At 35.9% G+C, this 23,896-nt stretch overlaps 1 protein-coding gene across 3 annotated transcripts in view; it reads right to left on the bottom strand.

Annotated features, from left to right (window-relative positions):
- Msp300 (Muscle-specific protein 300 kDa) overlaps positions 1-23,896 on the bottom strand; it is a 121,646-nt gene that overhangs the window by 90,716 nt on the left and 7,034 nt on the right. For all 3 annotated transcript variants that reach the window (XM_090154641.1, XM_090154642.1, XM_090154643.1), the window contains exon 2: positions 19,135-19,621. In XM_090154641.1, coding sequence (XP_090010767.1) covers positions 19,135-19,423 — 289 coding nt within the window. In that variant the 5' untranslated portion in view covers positions 19,424-19,621. The remainder of the gene's footprint in view (positions 1-19,134; positions 19,622-23,896) is intronic.

Here is a 23,896-nt window from a genome sequence, read left to right as displayed (position 1 = left end):
AGTTAAATCCAGCGCCACTCCCTTTAAGTATAGACGCCCTAATCTAACAACGGAAGACTGCAACGCATCTGGTTCGTGTTGATCAAATCGTCCAATGTGAAATCAACACACTCAAAAACCTAACCATCTCGGATTTTAATGAAATTTTGCATATAGATAGTGTCTAGAGATTTCAACGAAAATTCAAAGTTATATTGAATTATCTCAAACGGTTTTCGAAATATGGCTGTTTAAAATTTTCAAAAAATTGCCAAAATCACGTGACTGGTATATTTTCTAATCCCTATAGCAGCTGTTCTAATTAAGCTACAGAGTTGCGAATGGTGTCATTTGACTCAGCTATGTATGCCCTTTCCAACGATATACACCATTTGTACATTTTGTTTAAAAAATATTTTTCAAATTTAAATTTCTTTTTAATTTGATCTTTTAAAAAAGTGCGTCATCAAAAATACAGTGAATAGTTTGTATCTATCAATGGGATTATAATAGGCCTATTTACCCAAGCCAGTCCACGTACTCGACAGCCCAAACAACGGCGGAATGCGGCCTCGTATCATCTTCGGCTAGTCAGCTAATTCCCGAAGTTGTCACGGATAAAAATGACATCCTCGACTCGTTAACCCGTTAGTTTACGAATAATACGGGGGTAAAGTACAGTCTACGTACTTTGGCGCGCGAAATCGGTGATCTTTGGCTTTTCTGCGGAGTCGGGTGTGCTACGCGATGCGAAACGGCACTCGATGGCGGTTTCATCTGTGGGGATCCAGTCGATCCAGCGAAGAACCTGGAGCTGTTTTTCGGTAGGCCCACGCCCACGCCAGGAGTATTTATTTTCGAGGCGCCTTTTCCAATATTTATTCTCTTTGATGTTGGCTCCCGACTCTCTCTACGTGGAAGCGGGAAACGGAAACCACAATTTCAAATAGATTTGCATAATTTATCGCTAAGTACGCAGTTTTGTTATTTCGACTGCATACTCGTTCGGAAACTTTCCTCGCGATAATTTATTACGTTCCCAAATAAACTAATTAATATGTACCGCCAGTATTTAAATTATTTGACCCCAATTAAATATTTAAAGTCAGTCAACTAACTTCGGAGGATATCAAACGCTTTCCAAGTTAAATATTTCAAAAACTATACTAAATGCAGAGTAGGTATTTTTCAGTATACTGTACGCTGTAGTGGGGATCGGAAAATTTATAAATTGGGTGGTACGATTGCTTCATTGTTAATTACGATATTTTTCCTTACCCGATGATAACGAACGTAAGGTTTATCGTAGACCTTTTAATATTATCTGAAGAAAAATATTTTTACCTCGCCTATAAATACACTATTTCATCATACGGAAAAGTTAATAAGAATATAGTACTCTTAAAAAAAAACTTGTAGAGGTTAACGGTAATAGTTAGTTACGCATTGTAACCCGGCCACCCGTTTAAAGGCATTATAAGTCGCTAGATGTCTTGGGCCTAAGGTGGTGCCTTGGTATTAGCCTAGCTGATTATTATTAAGTATTTCCTTAAAGTCTTTGGAACTCAAATTTACCAAAACTTGAGTTTTAATATTACTTTTTAATAAAAAATATTCCCAAATATTGTCTATACAATTAGTTATTTGACCTTGTTGAGGGGCTAGCCACTTCCTATAACCTATTACACCGATTACAAGCATATGGTAGAGCTAAATCCGTAATCAGTAACGTAATCACTTTCGTTCAGTAAAAACTAGAATCTTGTACACCGGTTTCGGACCTTGCGGTATCAACTAAACACACCTTAATTTGACAGATGACAGACTTCAGTCTAGCCAAGCGAGGGCTAAAAGCTCACCAAGGGTAAATTAAATTTCCCTTTTAAAATTATTTATTACGAAATTTCTGCGTAATAAATAAGAGTATTAATCATTTTTTAGCCATTGTTTTGAAACTTCAACTGAATCGAAATTTACGCAAAGAACTATATAAACGAGAAAAGATTTTATTTAAAAAAAAACGGACATAATAGACACACGTTCCTCTACAATTAATATACGTATTTTATTACTATAGCCGCGGGCCTAATCCTTTCTCATATATAATAAAAACGTTATAATAAAAAAGCTAGTGGGACGAAGATAAGCAAAAACCGTTTTCTTGTGAAGGTCGTTCTGTCCCCCTAACCTGAAATTATCCATCTTAAAACAATAAAGATCTGCGGAACACCTCTTCCCTTTTAACCAAAATTACGATTCAGTTTTTGCCTTCGGAGAATTTTAATTAGGCACGCGTTATAATATAATATAATTATAGACAGACCAGCTCCACGACGGGCCTTTCATCGTCCACTTTTTCCAAAGACAATTTTCAAAACGTTAAGTTTGAAACTTTAACGTATAATTTGGTTAATTTCGAGGTAATAAGTTGGCGAAGAAGGACCTACAGGGTGTCTCGATTTGCTTGATTCTCAATAACCACCAACATAAAACAATTCAGTCTTTATTTTGACCAATAGTTGATTTTATATAAAAAAGTGGCCTTGCCCAACTTGTTAAAATATTGCTCTTACGTCACAAGGCGCAGCTTAATTAGTAAATTCTTAAACCTATATTGTTAGTGACCAGTGGCGTAGCCAGAAATTCGTCAAGGGGGAGTTCGAAATATGTGAATGGTAAGAGGGGGGTCGAGAAGGGGGTGGGAATTTAGTACAGTCAAAGGAAGGCCCAACGGGGAATTGGACCCGGAACCCCCCCCCCTTGTCTACACGACTGCTTGTGACTGTAGGGTGCGCTCGTAGCCATGTAAAGTAAGAGACTGTGACGTAAGAGCAACATTTTAACAAGAAGGCCATGTTACTTTATCAAAAGAACTATTGGAAAAATATTTTTAATTATTTTATTGGAAAAAACAATTTTTCGTTATTTTTATTTGAGATTCCAACATAGCATAGTCTTTGCTCGTAACTTAGGCGTACAGTTCCGCTTCCCAAAACTCGTTATTATCAGAGAGTGTAAAGTCGCTTCGCTATGAGAGGCGTTTCTTCCTCTTCCAGTAATGTTAAAATTTGTAAGAGATTTTTGAAGGGCGTGCTTCATAGGAGATAGTTCAGGTCCCCAAAACGCGATGGCGCTAGTAGGTGACTTCTGTTCGCTTGTTCCGGGATTTCGGAGTAGGGTAAGAAGACTAACGCTAAGACGTCATTTTACTCCGATTCTGTGGTGGCGAATAGTTTGGAGTAAAAACGTTTTTCCAAAATGGCTGCCTGTGTCCTTTTATGCAGATAAATTCGGGCTAGCAGACGACCAAATCCGATTTACTCCTTTACACCTCCTTTTCAGAAGGAGTAAAAAGAGTAGCCCTAATACTCCGGAAAAAGCGAATAGCATATGGGCATCATCCCCGGAACAGGCGAATAAAACGTTTTAGGGTAAAAAGAGTACAGTTTTAGTCCGAGAACAGGCGAAAAGAAAACACCTGCTAATACCTAAAGCACCACCTTAGGCATAAGTCAGATTGCGACTTTAATGCCTTTTAACATTTGGCCGGGTTACAATGAGTAGGAGGGTGGTGGCAAGCCCTTCATACCACGCGAGCCAACAGCTCCCTACACTCCCTATTACCGTTAACTTAACAAGTTTATATGGAAAGGGGAAACTTAGGAACAAGGGGAAAACCCCTTTAACCAGTGGGAAATTAACTTGCATACTCTACGCAGAAGGACTGGTTCCAAGTTTTCACTCAGTGCCACAATTAGGTTGGGATCGAACCAGGCTCTCTCAATAGTGGAAAATAGTTAGTTTTGGTGCAAAAAGTGTAACAATACTTACATAAATTAATTTATAGTAGAAGTACCGTAATTCGCGTTAGTCAGAAATTCACTAGAAAATGTAAAAATTGAAACGCTGTATAAGTGAAATGTATAATAAATAAACCAGTTCGAGCTATATCGGTCACCCTGTATATAGGATTATATGAAGGTTGGTTAAAGTTTTTACCAGAGAGAAACGGTACAAAATATCATCAGCGAAAATTTTATACGCTTTTTATTCACGGTAGATAATATTCATTTTAGTCACCTGTTGGAAAAGGCATACTGGGAGGTCCAATTTTAAACCACCCACCGTCTATACCAAGATTAGTAATAACTTTCATTACGATAGTGTGTATTATGTAAAATATAAGCATACAACTAATTGTAATTTTGAAAAAACATTTATTGAAAAATCCGGATAAATATCGGAAATTTAAAAAATCCGAATAATTATCGGAAATTTAAAAAACCTGATAATTATTGGAAATTTCCAAAATCAGAATAATTATCGGAAATTTAAAAATCCGGATAATTATCGGAAATTTAAACAATCCGGATAATTATCGGAAATTTAAAAAACCTGATAAATACCGGAAATTTAAAAAATCAGAATAATTATTGGAAATTTCCCAAATCCGGATAATTATCGGAAATTTAAAAAATCCGGATAATTATCGGAAATTTAAAAAATCCGGATAAATATCGGAAATTTAAAAAATCCGGATAATTATCGGAAATTTAAAAAACCTGATAAATATCGAAAATTTAAAAAACCTGATAAATATCGGAAATTAAAAAAATCTGAATAATTATCGGAAATCGGAAATTTAAAAAACCTGATTAATATCGGATTAAAAAATGCCGGATAATTATCGGAAATTTAAAAAATCCGGATAAATATCGGAGATTTAAAAAACCTGATAAATATCGGAAATTTAAAAAATCAGAATAATTATCGGAAATTTCCAAAATCCGGATAATTATCGGAAATTTAAAAAATCCAGATAATTATCGGAAATTTAAAAAATCCGGATAATTATCGGAAATTTAAAAAATCTTGATAAATATTGATTTCTTCTGAGAAAATCAAAAAATAAGGGAAATCTAAAGCTACAGAAATAACATGTCAATATTAGAAATATTTGGAAACTGAAAACTGGTATAGATTTTTATTCGCATACGATAATAACAATTAGACCTTGAATTATAAACGCATCGAAGGTAATTGAGGTTTTTATACCCGCATAACTAATTATCTTTACCGCTTTTACGTAAGGCTTGAGGTAAGCCGTTACGCGAAAATCATCAAGTTCGCCCACTCAAAAAAGGGGCTCGTCAAATATTCCCAGCGGGTATTCGCCAAATTTTACATATTTGTTCAAACAAATCCTTCCTCCTACTAACAATGGACTTAACTAAAAAAATAATTTTATAAGGGCAGTAGGTGAAATATTCGGCAAATGTCTGCGAATTTGAAAAGCAGACGTCCTTGCGAAAATGAGCGATAGGACTTGGGAAAATAACTAAAGCTTCTCCCTCTGGTGAAGAGAAATGAAAATCTTAAGCAACGTTCTATTTCCAAGATGTTGCGCAGTTACGAAGAGCTGATGAAATTTACCAAAAAAAAAAGGTTTTGCTTACGAGGTACCTTCCACAACACTGCCAACTACGCCCATTGGCTAATATTAATTTCACGTAACGCCATATGATCTAAGAGTTTATGAGAATATCGGAAATATTGAATATAAAATGGATTTATAGGACTTGATAGGACAGTTTCAGAATTATAGGAAAATATAGGAATTATATGACAGCCGGCGCCCTGCTTTTGGTTATCTACAGACAAATTAAAGAATCTGGATTATCAATAGTGGAATTAGGTTGTGTGTCTTATAATACCATATGTAACATAATCACTCATAAGCAGGGCTGGTCGATAATTATCGATGGATAATTATCAATGATAATTATCATGATAATTATCGATATTTATCCGATGAAAAAATCATGATAATTATCGAATTAAATTAAAATATCTGAAAACAGTTTTTAAAGTTAAATTTAATAATTTTGAAAGCAATATACAGCAGTATTAAGTATTTATGACATTTATGCTCGCATTTATGTAATGTTTACAACTATCCAAAATGAATTTTATCAAATTTTAAACTTTAAAATTTGAAATTTTTTTGAAACTTGAAAAGGCAATGTTGTTAATTCATCGGAATCATCGTAAAATTTTTAAACTTAAATTCCAAATATTCATAATTATCAAAAAAATCAGATATTTATCCAAATAATCCGATAATTATCCAAATAATCGGATTATTATCAAATGATCGGATAATTATCAAAAAATCCGATAATTATCGTATAAATCGGATTTTTTTATTTTTTCCGAAAAAATCCGATTTTTTGCTAACCCTGCTCATAAGTATGCCTCTGTATAACATTTCCATTGAAAAACATTCAATGAGACCTTGTTTCACGCGGAACATACATTAAGCGGACCCAAAAATGCAAAAATGCTTATAATCCTTGCGCTATTGAAAAGGTTACCATGGAAATGAAATCACGTGATCGCGAGGCACGAACTAAACTTGACATGGGCAAAGCCAGAAACGCGCGAGGAATTCTCACTAACTTCCGTTTCCAATCAGTAAAGTTGATGACGCGTATTTCGTCACGGAATTGTAAGTGACGTAATTTACGTCATATTCCATGAACAAGGTTTCATTAACGAAAATACTATTATGGCATACTTATGAGTGATTATGTTACATATGATAATACTTATGGTAAAATAATTTACTTATGGCCACGCACAAATAATAACGATTGCAACGCTAATAAGGTTATGGAGAGAAAAATAAGTATATAAGAAATATTTTACGAAAGAATTACCATGTACTTTTGCAGATTTCCGTTAATTTACAAAAGGCGAAATGAATCAGAGTTTGCAGTTATGAGCAGTTTCGGAGCAACCCAAAGAAAAACACCATTATTCAATTACAAGTTGGAGCCTCTGCAAAGCAACTGATTTACTAAAACCAGAAGCATGGAGGAAGCACGTGACTGATACTGCGTTCAGTCAATAGGAGCGGACATCTCCATAGAAGAGGAGGGGTTCAAAAATCAAGTGGCTCTGCCGAACGGCGGAGACACGAACTGAGTCTAAGCGGATAAATTTTCGGGAAAATTGGTTTTTCTCCCCAATGCTTTTCCTACGGGAATTTGTTTTCCTAACTGTGTTGCAATTCGGAGACTTTTTAATAATATTAGTGTTTGTACTCAACTTTGAATTTTTCATATGATTTTTAGTAAGTTTCCAGGTTTTATTTAAGACTACTTTCATAATTTTCCCTTAATTATTTCGCTCGTAATCTACTTTTAAAATCGACGAAAATTTTAAGGCGAGGAAATGAATTCCCCGCCTTTGGGACCTGTATTTGTGCTAGGCCTCGGTTTTAATGTTTGGAATTTAAAAATCATTGCGCAATACCGAAGTTCAATCAAAACGAGGCGAGTCTCTCAAAATTTAAAATCCCCAGAAAAATCCTATGGGAATTCTACGAGCTAAAATGTTAAGAATCGTCTGCATTTTCAAATGTTTTCGCCGCTACTGCTCGCGTATGAATCGAGGGGCTATCCAACCATTTCAATGTTAGAAATTTTGAAGATATGATTTCAAATTTCAAGTGCATGATTTCAATATTTAATTGATTAAAGTTATTAAAGCTACTAAATCTACGTTATTTCAAGTGATTTAACTGCTGATTTGAACACCTGAAGTATGAATATTGGTATGAACTATATTTTCCGGCCACATATCGCATTAACAAATCTGTATCCCTCCGCATACTTCTAGTTCGGAAACGAGATGTTCAACCCCCCCCCCTTAGGACTCGATTCCTTCCTTACGAAAGGAGCGCAACATTCAGAAATAAACAGTAAGACGTGAAAATGAATTGAAATATCCGCAACGCAACGCAGCACAGTAAAATATATTAATATATTAAATATATTAACTTTAGCTATACACATAATGTGCTAAAATACTAGAATTGCATATTTTAATAATTACTACTTTAACATTATCCTTTTCGAATAAAAATATTAAATTTTGCAAAACAATATCAATTTTGTTCTTTGTTTTGTTATCATTTTCTCGCAAATGTATTAAAAAACTTCGTTTGATACACGTGCGGAAATGTCATTGTCACTCGTCCCGAGTCTAGCCAGCACTTTAAATATGCGTTATTGCTAACGAAAAATTTCGCGCTCGCGATTTCATCTGGTTGTGTTATAACCCGTCCCCCCCTTAGACTTTCTATATCTACGTGCTTGACTAATGGTAAAAATATGGTTAAAAAATAAGTTCATATCCCTGTGCAATTAAATTTCTACCGAAACATTTTTAAATACTTTGGAAACCAGGTCTTAGACCATTTAGTATAAAAAAATTATTTTTCTTTAGAGTATCTTCATTTTTTCGAATGAAACGACAATTTTAGTTTATCCCCTTACGTATAGATGGCGCGTTGCAGCCGCCAATTAAGGAGCGTGGCGCGGAAAGATAGGAAAAAGAAAACCACGTGTTAGTCGCGTGCGGAGGTAAATTGGGTTTACTCAAAGGCCTAAAAAGTCACCTTTTTGTCTTTAAGCGGGCGGAATACACGAACCGGAAGTCGTTCGATCTTTGAACTAATGGCGTTTCGTAATAAATGGCAAATCGTGATTCGGAGCTTCTTTCGCCAAAGCGTTAGGTCACGATTCGCGCTACCAGATAATTCCAGGGGTCCTCCACGATGGAATTCCTTCCCTAAATTGGTCCGAAAGTATTTCCTAAAAAAAAATGGATTAACACACTGATAAATGTGTCGAAGTATTTTTTCCTCGTGAGAGCTCTTTTATTTGGATTGCTAAACGCTATGAGAAATGATAAAGTACGCTTAGACTAGTAGTTCAAGGATGAGGATGAGATTTATTCCGTAGCACTACGCTATAAAAAAACCATTCAAAATAGAGACTGACGCAATTTTAACATCTCAACTTTTTTTGAAGCCTCTCCTTGACATGGAAAAAATCGTGGTTGTGAAAAGATACAAAGTAATTTTTTGACGCGAGCGTTACAAAGATGCGAGCGTATTTGGTTATAATAACTAGAGGTGGGACAAATCCCAACCGGTTCTCGAAACGCTCGAATCTCGACCGGTGCTCGAAACCCTCGAACCCCGCCCGCTTCCCGAATCCCTCGAATCTCGGCCGGTGCTCGAAACCATCGAATCCCGACCGCTTCCCGAATCCCTCGAATCCCGACCGCTTCCCGAATCCCTCGAATCCCGACCGCTTCCTGAATCCCTCGAATCACGACCGCTTCCCGAATCCTTCGAATCCCGACCGCTTCCTGAATCCCTCGAATCACGACCGCTTCCCGAATCCTTCGAATCCCGACCGGTGCTCGAAACCCTCGAATCCCGACCGCTTCCCGAATCCCTCGAATCTCGACTGGTGCTCGAAACCCTCGAACCCCGACCGCTTCCCGAATCCCTCGAATCTCGACCGGTGCTCGAAACCCTCGAATCCCGACCGGTGCTCGAAACCCTCGAATCCCGACCGCTTCCCGAATCCCTCGAATCCCGACCGGTGCTCGAAACCCTCGAATCCCGCGAAACCCTCGAATCCCGCGAAACCCTCGAATCTTGACCGGTGCTCGAAACCCTCGAATCCCGACCGATGCTCGAAACCCTCGAATCCCGACCGATGCTCGAAACCCTCGAATCCCGACTGATGCTCGAAACCCTCGAATCCCGACCGCTTCCCGAATCCCTCGAATCCCGACTGGTGCTCGAAACCCTCGAATCCCGCGAAACCCTCGAATCCCGACCGCTTCTCGAAACCCTCGAATCCCAACCGCTTCTCGAAACCCTCGAATCCCAACCGCTTCTCGAAACCCTCGAATCCCAACCGCTTCTCGAAACCCTCGAATCCCAACCGCTTCTCGAAACCCTCGAATCCCAACCGCTTCTCGAAACCCTCGAATCCCAACCGCTTCTCGAAACCCTCAATTACGTAAAACCAGAAGTATATAATATAACCCTTAGACAGAAGTCTAGGCTATAAAAATGAAACCAGTATCTTCGTAGGCTTTAGGCAGTTGTCAATTGGGGCGACTATCCCGCCAAACTGCGGATGCGTACACCGAATCACGTCTTATTATTCCGACTAACGATGTGATACGTAGAAATTAAACTGCTTACGGATATTCACCCCACCCTATATTTTACTTCCGAAACATATTTTGAAAATCAGCGTGAACCTGCGAAGGAAATAGAACAGAGATAAATTCTTCTCAATTATATATTATATAATTCCGGTAAAAGTATTAAATTACTTTTTGAAATTTTGTAAGAAGTTAGATAAAATATCTAACATAAATTTTTTTTGGGTAGGCTACTCCGCCTTTCTCGTGGGATTTTGGGGGAGTCACTTTACAGGGGCTGCTCCGAAACTGCTCCCAATATTGGAGGGTTTTTTAAAAGCAGTATTTCAGGGTAAATTTAGGTAAAAATTTTCGATAAAAAATATCTAAGCTTTATTATTTTTTCCTTGAGATTAAAACCTAAAACCTAAATTTTCCATAAATCAATTTTATTTAAAGGGGAACGGCCAAGCTTTCCAAATATGGCCTTATTTCCGTATCAAAAGATTAACAAGACGTTCAATATACTAACATGTACCTTTTTTTGTCTTGAAAAAATAGCTTTTGGCCCAAAAAGTTGAAACGAAAAATAACGCCAGGTGTTTGGGTTTGAATTTTCGCCGCCATGTTAGAGGCCGCCGCCAGCGCCCCTAACCCCGTATGAGCGATTTGCGAACTATCTTAACTTTTAAAATCGCGCAATTTAGGCTTAAGTCTCTTATAACTGGAACGCGCCGCGCGTGAAAAACATTTTTTTAGCGTCTACCTTGTTTTTCTGTCTCAGTGACTTCTCACCAGGTGTCGCGGCGGACGCGTGCTTTTCGATTTCCCGAAATTTCTTTATTTTATTAAAAATTAACCACTCAATATTTTTTTATGTGTTTTTCGCCATAAATTTTAGTTTTTAATGGGCTATAGGGCTATCTAACCGGTTAAAGCTTGACCGTTCCCCTTTAAATCGATAAATTTTGACCAATTACCACCTTGAATATTCTTGTTATAATAAAAAAAATTGATATTCCCTGACCGCCTCCAATTTATCTCAATTTTGTATTCGCAACTTGCTCCAAATTCCCTCGCTCCGTCACTCACCTCGGAGCAACACGGAGCAAAAATAAAGCTGCTCTCTACCGGAGCAACGCCCTAATGTAGAATGAGATTACCTCCGGGATCTGCTTTCGATAACCGAATGGGACACGCAACGACTTTCGGGGCACTCTGGGAGGAGCCCAAAGAAATATGACATTATTACACGCCCTTGTCGCTTTACTACAGCGTTGCCAGTCTACGATAATTATAGCGCAACTACGATAATTTATAACATATTTTTAGGAACCTAATAAATTAATTATTTTAACATGTATATGATAATATTATAGCGTAATCAAAATAAATTGAAAATGGTAATTTTACTATTATTACTGTATACTATATTTTTAAGAGACAAGTATAATAATAATAATAAATTTATTTAGAAAGTTAAAAAATATATACAATATTTTCATCTTAATGTTAATCGAATGAAACATGTACATTAGCTGGCCCCCGCAGATTTTCTAAAATGCTTTTTGTAAGTAAAGCATAGTAGGGGGCGAAATTCATAATCTAAAACTATCATCATATGTAACATAATTACTCATAAGTATGCCAAAAAGCATTTACTTTAATGAAACCTTGTTCACGGGATATGACGTACATTACGTCACACCCAACTCCGTGACGAAAAACCCGTCATCAGCTTTATAGATAGGAAACGGAAGTTAGTGAATTTGATCGCTACGCCCCCTTTGGTTCGCCATTGAAACCTAGAGAGGTAGCGGCTAAAGCGGACGCCATTAGTTTTTCCTCTTCGTTATTCGTAAATTTGACTTTATAAATAATGATACTTATATTTTAATGTAATTTTTGCATCGTTTGCTTATATTTTGAGAAAGGTTATTTAAGAATAAACGTTCTTATAACTTTTTAATTTGTCTGTAGCGGACGCTAGATCATAGGCGCTACCTCGGTGAAGCCAGCGCCGTTACGCCACCTAGACTCGTTTCGGTTGCGAATAGTTAAGCTCGGGCTTCAAGATCACGTGATTTCGTTTTTATGGTAACCTTTCCAATAGTGCAAGGATTATAAGAATTAATGTATTTTAGGGTCCGCTTATTGTATGAAAAATTTTGGTATGGAAATGTTATACAGAGGCACACTTATGTTTAATATGCTATCATGGAAGGAAAATGATTTACAATGAGTACCATAATTAGAACGTAGTGTAATTTTGACATTTTACATAGATAGGAAAGGTAATACCATAAGTGTATAACGTTTCTACATAAGTGTGACATTTCCTATTCTTCACATGCAAAGATTTTACTGAGAGCTATTCGCAAGACAAACTTCATTATGGGCTTCGTCGCCGTTTGGCGTCCGCTTGCTAACGCGTCACACGTAGCCTTTGCCAGCGCCTCGCTAGGGGGAGATTTTATTCGTGTGATGACGTCACTCCGCTACTAGCTCTCGGTAAAATATTCCCCAAAGTGACAAACTTATTGAACAATATTATACACTTATTATATGCGCGGTTTGAAGGAAAATTCACCCCATTGAAAACTGTTGCGAGCCTGCCAATGTACACGTTTCATTTTAATTTCATAGATCGATACTTTTATCGTGAGATACATATTATAAACTTATGTGACTAGTTCGTTTTATTCAAGCGTTTTAGTCAAGAGGCCTAACTTAATTTAAAAATTGGGAGTTCTCAAAATAAAATAAACCAAGTTCAAAAGACAAAAACTGATAAATTTTCGTAGGGTTATGAGCGTACAATATTTTATATGATAAAAAAGAATATATTCAGACATGTACAGTAAATTAAGAGGACAGGTTTTCGATAGCCTTCCACAGTGCATTTTATTTATCCCGCGTATCAATCAGCTCGAGAGACTCCGAGGGAGTCTTGCAAGGTCGTTTGTACCACGTGATCTTAAAATTTCAAAATGGCAATCTAATGCGGTTGATATTGTTACGTAATTTTTTGCGCTTTATATTTTAGTAATTTTAAATTTTGGTTTTTTTAATTCAATAAAATCTATCAACTGATATTTAGTATATCATCTTTAATCTATAAAAACGTGAAAAAATACATTTTGGCGTAAAAATGTACTTCGTGTTTATCTTTTTTCTTTTTTCGAACAGTATCGTCCACTCTTAGCGATACTTGTTTTTTTTTTCAAATAACCTTAGTGTGATTGGTTTACGGGGGCTAAAAACCAGGCTTTTTACCGATCCTGTAAAATCTACTATCCAAGATTCAGGTAAATAATAATATGCAAGTCAAGAAATTCTAAAACCATCCTCGTCCACTTTCGTTATTCTTTTGATACTTGCCATTTTTATACGTGAATTTAATAAAAATTAGACGAAATTTCGCTAATGTTTTTCTTCCATGTTCTTAGGTTCTTGAATACGTTCTCGAAAAAAACGATAATTCTCAGATTAAGCAGCTTATTATTAAAAATAATAAATAATTTTATTTTTTGATGCGAAAAGATATTAGACTTAAATTTAAGTCAAATATATCGTTAAAATTAAAATATTTTGTAGAAATCTAACTTTAATAATTAACTACTTTAAAACAGCTCGTGAATTGCCAAATTAAGTGTTTTACTTAAGAAACCTGGTTGTAAAATGCCCATTTATTTAAAATCGCCCGTTAACCAGGAAGTTTAAACATTTCTGTTTTATAATCGACGCGCTTGTTTCAAAGCAAGGGCGTATACAGAATTTTATTCCGGGTGGAATTTAAACGTTTTGAGACTAGAAATTAAGGTAACATTACCTCTATCCATTTCGAAGGGTTGAAACCCCTAAATCCCCTTAAGTACTCTATTGATTTAAAGTACTTGATATTATTATACATTCAAATTGTATCTCGAAAACCGTTAGGTTTGGAAGGTCGATTCCAATTCGAAAAGTTTTCGCCATCACAAGATCCAAATTAATTTTAACCGACCTAATCTGATCTTAATTGAAATAAATTTTAAATGTTGGTAATTAGTCATTGAAATTTTTTATTTATGATCTTCTTGTTTTTGGTGTTAATTATCTTAGCTTCCTATTAACCAATTTACATCGGGTTCAGAGCCACACCTTTCTAATTGGAATAGAGTTTCTAAGCCCAACGGTTCTCGAGATAGATTTTGAATGACCTTGAGGACATGATTCAAGGTTATTGAGTTTTGTTTCATCTACTGACCCCCTGCGCGTGCTATGCGATCTAAAAATATAAAATTCCTAGGAAAAATAGCTTTTTAATTATTAAGAACACCCTGTATATATAGACCTCAGAAAATTAATTTATACGATTGCAGACTTTAGATATTTTAATCTAGGCGTAGATGTAAAGCAAAAAATATTCCCGAATCTACTAGTAGTAAGTCCGCGCTCGCTTCGCTCACTCCGTCAATAATTTAATTTGCAGGATAATCTGTCGTCGTCGCTTCATTCCGTACTTGTCTATAACGTATCCGACGTTCGCTAACATAGTCTGGCGAGGCACTTCTGGTTAATTAGTATTAGAGAGGCTGGGATTTTGGGGCCGCATATCCAAGGTTCTTCGTAAATATAATAGGCCTAAAGTCGAGAAGAGGGGTTGCGGATATCGTCCCAAAATAGTTCGTCGCTCAGCCGGTTCCGCGAGACGCCGTTTTCGCTGAGAAAAAAAAACGCTCCTTTCCTCAGTGCCATCTTTAGCTAAAATCCCGTCTAATATTTATACGATTTTCTATCCGCGGCCCCCAGACTCGTAAAAACAACGCTGTTGTTTGTTAGCGAGCTACTTAATTTACAAACGCCTAATATGGTTAGACCAAAGAAATCTTGATATTTATTTTGGGAATAGGTATTAAAATACCACTCACTTTTGATGTTTTGGGGGAATCTCCGAGAAACATTTCGGTTTTTCTTAGTAAGAGTAAAGCCAAGTTCACACTATACAATTAATTGGGCTACTTAATTGAAACCAACTAATTGTAAGCGAGAAAATTGAATAGTGTGAACAGAAAAATTGTAACCATTGTTCCAACTTTTTCTGTTTACACTGAACAATTTTCTTGCTTACAATTAGTTGGTTTCAATCATAGATATAGGAAACGTATATAAAGTTCTAGATAAAATATTTCAAAGGGAGTGAATACGGAGGTGACAGCTAGCAGAAACGCGTAATTTCTGCAGGCTATCCTTATAAGGCGCTATCTATCGGTAAGAAAGCTCGTGCTATCGTCGCGAGAGCCATTGTCTCCTGCTTATAAATTATACTAAAAGTCACCAATAGATGGTGTCTAAAGACTACGGCCTGCGGAAAGGTCAAGCACTTAGTACTAAAATGCTAAGAGAGCTCGCGCTCTTGGTCACGTGCCTTCCTCGGTGTCTGCTAGGTGTCAATTCCGTATTTTATGTTAGGCTTAGACACCCCGAAATTTATCTAGAACTTTATATACATTTCTTATATCTATGGTTTCAATAAAAAGGCCCAATTAATTGTATAGTGTGAACTGGGCTTAAACAAACGTATTATTAAAGTATAGTGGTATAATAAATAACATAATAACAATAAATTGTTAAATTTTAAAAAAGCTGCTACTTCATGACTTAGAAAAAAACTTTTTTTAAATTTAACAATTTATAATAAACCATGGCTAAAAGTTTTAATATTTATAATAACAATAAGTTTATCTTAATAAAGAAACGTAATATTATAGTAAAGTGGTATCATAAGTAACATAGAATTAGTATGTCAATTAGGAGAAATTGTCACCAAAAGGATTTTCATAGCTATTGCGCAATCTATTTTAAGTTATCAGCACAGAGCTCTCTAGTGTCTAAATATGCCTACCAAAGATGGTAACACGCTACTCAGTTCAAGTGCGAGTCCAAGTTGGAGGTTGGCGAGAATGTCACTGTCGAAGTAAAGGTTTCGTCAGGAAATTAGCATTAAAACAATAAGTAATTTCATACTTATTGATATTATGTAACTTATGGTGGTATGCAAAAATATTTGCACTTGCAATTCTTGGACACAAAATTTAAGCGAATTTTTTAACGATCATTTAGTCACTTGACAAGTTTCCATTAAAAACCTCGAACATAGCAAAATATTAATTTCCTTAACTACTTGGTTTTTGAAGTACTTGTCAGGAATTCTTAAAGCTAAGAATATTTTAACTAAACGTCAAGATCTTTTATAGACGAGGTCGGATTTAGTAAACCAAAGTTTTTCCCCCCGTAAATATTTCAGTATACAAACTCTCGCAGTTTACTAAACTGAGTCTAAACCCGGTTCTATAAGCCTCGTCTGAACAGGTATTAGGCACACGAGAGCCGATGCCAGAATGTAAAAAAAAAACATCAAAAATTGGATCCATCATTTGAAAACATTTTGGGAATATAGGGCAAATTGAAAAGGGTTAAAAATTTTACTGTCACAGTTGGCTTCGTTGAAACATTCTTGCCCAAAGCTATTGGCTACAAAAAAATGTGAGTGAGAGTTACCATCCGTTCCTTCCCCCCCCCCCCGCAGCCATCCGCGTGCGGGGCCAGATAGCACGCGACAAAGATATACACGTAGAAAGAGAACATTTTTAGACTAGCTACTCATCGTCGTCGAGCCAATCTTTTCCATTCTGCTCCCTTTCTGGCGCGGAGCCGCTTAAGGTGCCAAGTTTTTCAGAGTCGCCGCCAATTGAGAAGGTTATGCGCCCGAATTTTGAGGAGCTGGTTAATGTTGGCTGGGCACCAAAAAACATGGATTTCTCGCTTGGCCCACTCTTCGTTTTTATTTTACCCATTTCGAATTAGTCGTGCCGAGTCAAACTTCGTCATACGCGGAAAGAACTCGCAGCCGCGGGATGCTCCCGCCGATTCCGCTCGCGAAAACGGAAGTGCAAATCCATGTCCACATTAGTAGGGACTGGTGTTGTTAATTTTCCGGAAAAATAAAATGCGTTAAAATTTCCGGAAAATTTTCCGCAAATCGGAAAATAAAAACTTGAAACATAATTTACTTAAAAAGGTTTTTAACTTTTTATCGATATAAAATGTCTAATATCAGTAAACATACTACAAAAAATTAATAGTGTTACATTGTTAATCAGTTTAAACTTTACTTTCAGATTCGAAAAAATGAGGCGAAAATGCCGCTTTATTTAAATTTGCAAATAATATATAAGACTAATCATGGAAAGAAATTTTTTTTATTTTTTTTTCGGAAAAATACGGAAAATTTTCCGACTTACAACACTAGTAGGGACGTATAGGGGACACCTACCTTTAGCTACTACACTCCTCGAAATTAAAAACCATATCTTTTTAATTGGGTCGCATCCTATTCAAACAGACCCGTGTTTTTATTTAAATTCCACAGCAGGGTCTGTTTAGTTTCAACGGTGGCGTACATATTCAATTTTAACCGGTAACAAATACTAACAAAGTGGTTTTAAATGAAAGGACGACTACCAAGAAAACCCCTTGGATGCTCTTCCGTATTACACTAAATAAAAAACCCGTAAAGTATCGCCCTCCATCGTAGAAGAAGTGCGAAAATTTTATCATACGAAAAGATACTTAACCCGATAAATAAATTACTTTTAATTCTTTCAAAAATTAATTAGATGAGTTGAGAAGTGCGAAATTGTTTAATTTTTTCATACGAAAAGATACTTAACCCGATAAATAAATTACTTTTAATTATTTAAAAATTAATTAGAGGAGTTGAGAAACACATTCCAAAACGAAAATAAAAAATAATTCGCAATATAAATTCGTTATAAAATCAAAGACTTATTTTGTAACATTAAACCGTTGCTTAGGTAACATGATTAAAGCTCTTTAAAAATTACGCAAAAAGCTGTGTAAATTTCCATATTTTATCTTTTTGTTCGATTGAAATGTTTATTATAATTTGCGAAATAAAATTTGGCGCTAAGTCTCGGTTCTAAGACGACAACTGTTTTAAATAAGAGAGTCAAGACCGTAGAAAAGGACCTTAAAGCGACGCCGAATGCAATTATACCGAATTATTTAATCATATTCGTTGGCTTTTGAAATACACTAGGTCGGACTCCCTGGCGACAGTGACATCAATTGCGTCATCAAGATACTACACTAGAGCCACTATTTACAACCAAATTAAAATAAATGTATTTATTTCTATATAAGGGGAAGACTACAGTGGCCATTGTCTACTTTCGCGCTATTTCAAGCTGAACTCTTTTAATTTCGAATTTTAAATTAATAAATTAATATTTAAGTGTAGAACTGCCTCTTGTTTAGTGAATAAAATAATGTTTACAATTTTAAATTAAAACGTAATTAAGTTATTACGTTTTAATTCGGACCCCCGGAGCTAAACAAGTTGGGCAAGTGCCCAAACTACCCTTTAGTTAGGACCTTATACCACGTTAACTATTAATATTAGAGTTATCAAAATTATTTTAAGCACTAGAGGAAGGTTCAGCCTAATAATAAAAATATAATTCAATTATTTAATTGTGAAAACAGAAACGTTCAGCTTGAACGAAAAAGAGGTTTTTACTGTATTCTTCCCCCTTAAAGATAATGACTATGTTGAGAAGTGGGGTGGCGGAGAGGTTAGCACTTTCGCCTCGCAGCAAGAGGAGCCGGGTTCGATCCCAGCTTGTGGCAACAGAAAATAGCGCGTGAATGTTCTTGATTTTACGAAATAAAAACAAACACGTCGCACGTGAGCCAGCTTCTACAATACATTTTTTTATTGTTGCTCGTGCTCATTTTTGTACCTTTAAAACTGCCTCTATTTTCCGTGAGATGGCGTGTTCTTAAAAAAGCCGCATCACATTTGACATATTAAAAGAATAAATTACTACCAGCGATACATGTCCCTCTTGGGGTAGGTGGTCTGTGATCAAACCAAACAACATTTGCTTATAAAAGGGCCCTTCAAATTCCAAATTCCAATTACACGTACCAACATTCGCGACGCTCGATAATTTTATTGACGCTTTTTGTATTCCCTAAAAATCACATACCAGACCAAATCGAATACTTCAAGCGATTTTATCGGATAAGGCTCGAAATAACTAGAGTAGAACGAAAGAAGTGGGTACTTACCCGCCAATTGTTGAATGGTGTGTCTGAACTCCAATTCCTTTTCATCGACGTACTCTTGCGACTGGTTGGCCACGATTTCGGCCAAACTAGGTCCTTGAGGTTGGTCATCCTGGTCCTCGTCCTGCGACTGTTGAGAGGACCAACTCGACTCTAAGCCGACCCACTGAGTCTGTTCCGCCGGCACGAATTGGATCTGAGGAGCCCTAGCGGGATTGCCGCCAGGGTTGCCACCGAGGTTGCCGCCGGGGTCACCACCACCCGAACCCCGTCGGGGTGGTTGCCACGACATGGCGTTGTCGCTGTCCTCTAGCTTTTGGATTTCTTCATGTTGGCCGGCGGGTTTGCTGCTTTTCGAACCAATTTCCCGGATATATCCAAGGACGCGAAACCACCAACACTGTCCTCTCTCAAAGAGGGATTAACGTCGCCAAATGGACACTTTACATTTTTTCAAAATAAAGTACTTAAAATCATAATAAAATCGCACCTGCAAAGATAAAAAATAACGAGAGTTAGTTACGAAGTCCAATCACAGCAACGAATAATGACCCATTCAAAAAGATCCCTTCACAGGGGTAACGTCATTAGAGGTCGATTTCTAAATACCAGAAGCATTACCAGATGGCGGCAGCTGTCTAATTTTTTGTCTTTCTTTTTATTGCAAATTTGCGAGTTAAACTTTTGTTTGTTTTTACATAAAGCATTGCTTAAAAGGTCTGAGTTCTTTTTGTATGAAATGAACAAGTATTTATTCCCTTAAATCAAAAAATAAAGAATAAATTGGCGCCATCTAGTGTAAACAAAAGCATTTAAACCAAACTGTTATTGGCTTCGCTCTAAATGATTGCTTCCCAGTAATTTATTAACATCAATTTGAAGTTGACACAAAAACCATTGATTGATACTTTATGAAATATAGTTGGCACTTTATTTCTTTAATAAAAATACTTTTTTATTTGAATGTTTTTTATTTTATTGAATTTATTAATTATTATTATAAACAGCGTTAGGAATAGATTTGTAAGTTGGAGAATTTTACGGAAAATTACCGAGGTCGTTTTCCGGAAAATGTTCCGTATTTTTCGGAAAAAAGAAAAAAAGGTCTTCATTCTATGATTAGCTTATTATTGTTCGCAAATTTAAATTGAGCGGCATTTTAGCCTCATTTTTTCGAATCCAAAAGTAAAACTAAACCTCTAGACTAGTCTAGAATAAAAACCTTTTTTCGGAAAATTTTCCGCATTTAATTTTTCCGAAAGATTAACAAATCTAACTAGGAATATAAACAATCGATTTTTCCCCAGTTTAATTGGAGTGACATTGCTTCTATCAGTTATATTATCCAAAATAATATGGAACCTTAAATTTAATTACTATTTAATAATTATACAGATTTGCTTCTGTATTCGAATTTTTTTAGAACTTTTTTTATTCCATTGAAATACATGGTGGTTTAAATTATTTTTTTAACAAATTACTTAACTTAGATTATGATTTAAATAAGCCAATATTTTAAAATATATATGAACAAAAGCTCAGTTTCAGTTGAATTTCGCCTAACTTTGAAAAACCGTCAATAGATGTCACCTGGCTAATTTAAAATCGTTTTATTATCACACTATTCTTTTCACATACATAAAACCTCGTCTTTTGAAATCAAAGTAATAAAAGCTCTTATTTTTTTATGTTTTCAGTAGAGAAAAAATAAAATACAACTAGTAAAACTAGTCCTTCTACCCAGGGATTCCCCTTTTCAATTTTAGACAAATCCCAATAAAAAAAACTATTAAATCACCTGCAAAGGGGGGGGGGGGGAGGGACTTCTTTCAAAAGTACTTAAACATTTACAAGCTTCTTTCGGCTAACACAGTTCTTTAATGCGTCTCTTTGAAGTAAATTTACTCCAAACACCAATTCTTCCTTTCTCGATATTATGCGCCCACTCGCATTTTGGACCAATAGAAATTTAAAGGGACTCTTTACTTTAATTTAACTCGGAAAACCAAGGATTTTTAATGGAAAGGGAATTCAACTTCGGAATAGTTTTTGCCGTATTCAAATCAACGTTGCAATACCAAATGGTATTGCAATTTCTATCCATTCAAAGTCAGTGTTGTCTGTTTTAAATCCAAATATGTTTTTACAAAATCATTTATTTAAATCGCTTATTATACATCGATATATTAATGAAAAGGAACAAAAGAAGTTTCTATAGCAATGCCTAATAAGAGAAAGCTAAATAGCCATTAGTAATTAAATTTATTTTTAGATTTATTTCTTTTTTAGTTTACATTAACGCTGCATGCAAATAATTTATCAATTTGACACGAAAAACAAAAAATCCTTAAAAATCAGAAATCTATTTAATCAACTTTTCAAATATAAAAATTTACAACCCGGCAAAAAATAAAATGTGGGCTAGAGGAGGTAAATCAGCGAAAAATTAGGAGTAATCACTAGAAATCACAAAACAATTGCGAGTAATCACTAGAAATCACAAAACAATTGCGAGTAATCACTAGAAATCACAAAACAATTGCGATTAATCACTAAAAATCAACCATGGCGAGTAATCACTAGAAATCATAAAACAATGGCGAGTAATCACTAGAAATCACAAAACAATTGCGAGTAATCACTAAAAATCACAAAACAATTGCGAGTAATCACTAAAAATCAACCATGGCGAGTAATCACTAGAAATCATAAAACAATGGCGAGTAATCACTAGAAATCACAAAACAATTGCGAGTAATCACTAAAAATCACAAAACAATTGCGAGTAATCACTAAAAATCACAAAACAATGGCGAGTAATCACTAGAAATCACAAAACAATTGCGAGTAATCACTAGAAATCACAAAAAATGGCGAGTAATCAACAGAAATCACAAAACAATTGCGAGTAATCACTAGAAATCACAAAACAATTGCGAGTAATCACTAGAAATCACAAAACAATTGCGAGTAATCACTAGAAATCACAAAACCATGGAGAGTAATCACTAGAAATCATAAAACAATGGCGAGTAATCACTAGAAATCACAAAACAATTGCGAGTAATCACTAAAAATCACAAAACCATGGCGAGTAATCACTAGAAATCACAAAACAATTGCGAGTAATCACTAGAAATCACAAAACAATTGCGAGTAATCACTAGAAATCACAAAACAATTGCGAGTAATCACTAGAAATCACAAAACAATTGCGAGTAATCACTAGAAATCACAAAAAATGGCGAGTAATCAACAGAAATTACAAAAAGAAATCGTTAGTAATCACTAGAAATCACAAAACAATGGCGAGTAATCACTAGAAACCACAAAAAATTGCGAGTAATCACTGAAAATCACAAAACCATTGCGAGTAATCACCAGAAATTACAAAAAATCGTTAGTAATCACTAGAAATCACAAAACCATTGAGAGTAGTCACTATAGAAATCACAGAACGATTACGAATTTTTGCAATTCACAGAACGTTGCGATAAATATTTAAAAATCAGCAATCAACTGTATAAATGATTGACAAGTAACTACACCCTCGTGAGGGCCGAATACTCTACAGGGCCAAACAATTAAAGGGACTATGTAAAAAAATCAAGGCCAAGCTTCCATTTGTCTTCTATAATAAGAAGCGTAGCGAAACAATCGAGAGACAACAAATGCTTTGAGCTTTTGTAGGTGGTTCTTGTAATCGACGGTTAAGCGGCTCTATTTTTTGGCAAGAAAAACACGAAATCAGCTAAAACGCCGCGAATCCCCTTAAGAAGACCTTGCCATCCACTAATGAGGGTTTTAAAAATCGACTGGATATAATCCACAGACTGTGGACCTAGTACAAGTAACTTCGCGTGACGTCACTGTCGAGCCACGGCCGCCATATTGACCAAGAATATACTCCGAAACCTAATCAGTTATAAGCGATCGGCTCTTAAAAGATTAACCTAAATAGAGTTAATTAAAACCCCAGATTCACTCGTAGAGTATCTTCGAAGAGAGGCCCCCCGCTTAACTCCATTAGGGGAAATCGACGCTTTCTAAATCGGGGTGTCCTCCTGGAAGTTCTTCTTCGTCCGCAAACACGTCCCAAAAATAACCGAGCGGAAAACCGGAGAAGAGGAAGCTAAAATTAGTTTTTTGATCAGCAATCTCTCGCTTCGCTTTAAATCCCGCGTCAGCGGACCGTTCGAGCCAAGACGTTCGGTTCGGTAAAGCCTGCGCGTTGTAGTTTTGATGGCGGCTTCAAACGACTCTTGGCTGCGGCCAAAGACGAACTTTGCGCGGGACCTTTCTACCTACGCGAAAACTTTCGCAGTTTCAGAGAGAGATTCCTTTTTACGACGCCGAGAAAAACAGACTTTAAAACGAGCTAGTTTAAATCTTTCGAGAAATTTTAAAATTGGTGAGGAAGATATCGGATTACAAATAGACCTAGAAAATCTATTGCCGTTTATTCGCTGAATCGCTTTACAGCGTATAAGGAAGAGCTTTATGTTTGTTTAATAGCTAGTAGATCTATATTTAGCGGGGTATACCATTATCCTAAAACTACTTTACTTTGAATACGTTATCTCATTTCTTAACAATATCGGTACACTATAAGTAACATAATAACAATAAGTATGACACTTACTATTGCTTTAATGCTAATTTTCTAACCTTTTTTCGGCACTGATACTCTCTTTAAGCTGTGACTTGGACTCGCGACTTACCGTTTTGGATGCCTACTTTTTGATAAAAATTTTATCCTAATATC

The sequence above is a fragment of the Leiobunum rupestre genome, chromosome 7 (assembly GCF_980474605.1).
Source record: "Leiobunum rupestre chromosome 7, qqLeiRupe1.1.hap1, whole genome shotgun sequence".
Taxonomy (NCBI): Eukaryota; Metazoa; Arthropoda; class Arachnida; order Opiliones; family Sclerosomatidae; genus Leiobunum; species Leiobunum rupestre.
This window is presented reverse-complemented; position numbering and strand designations above follow the sequence as displayed.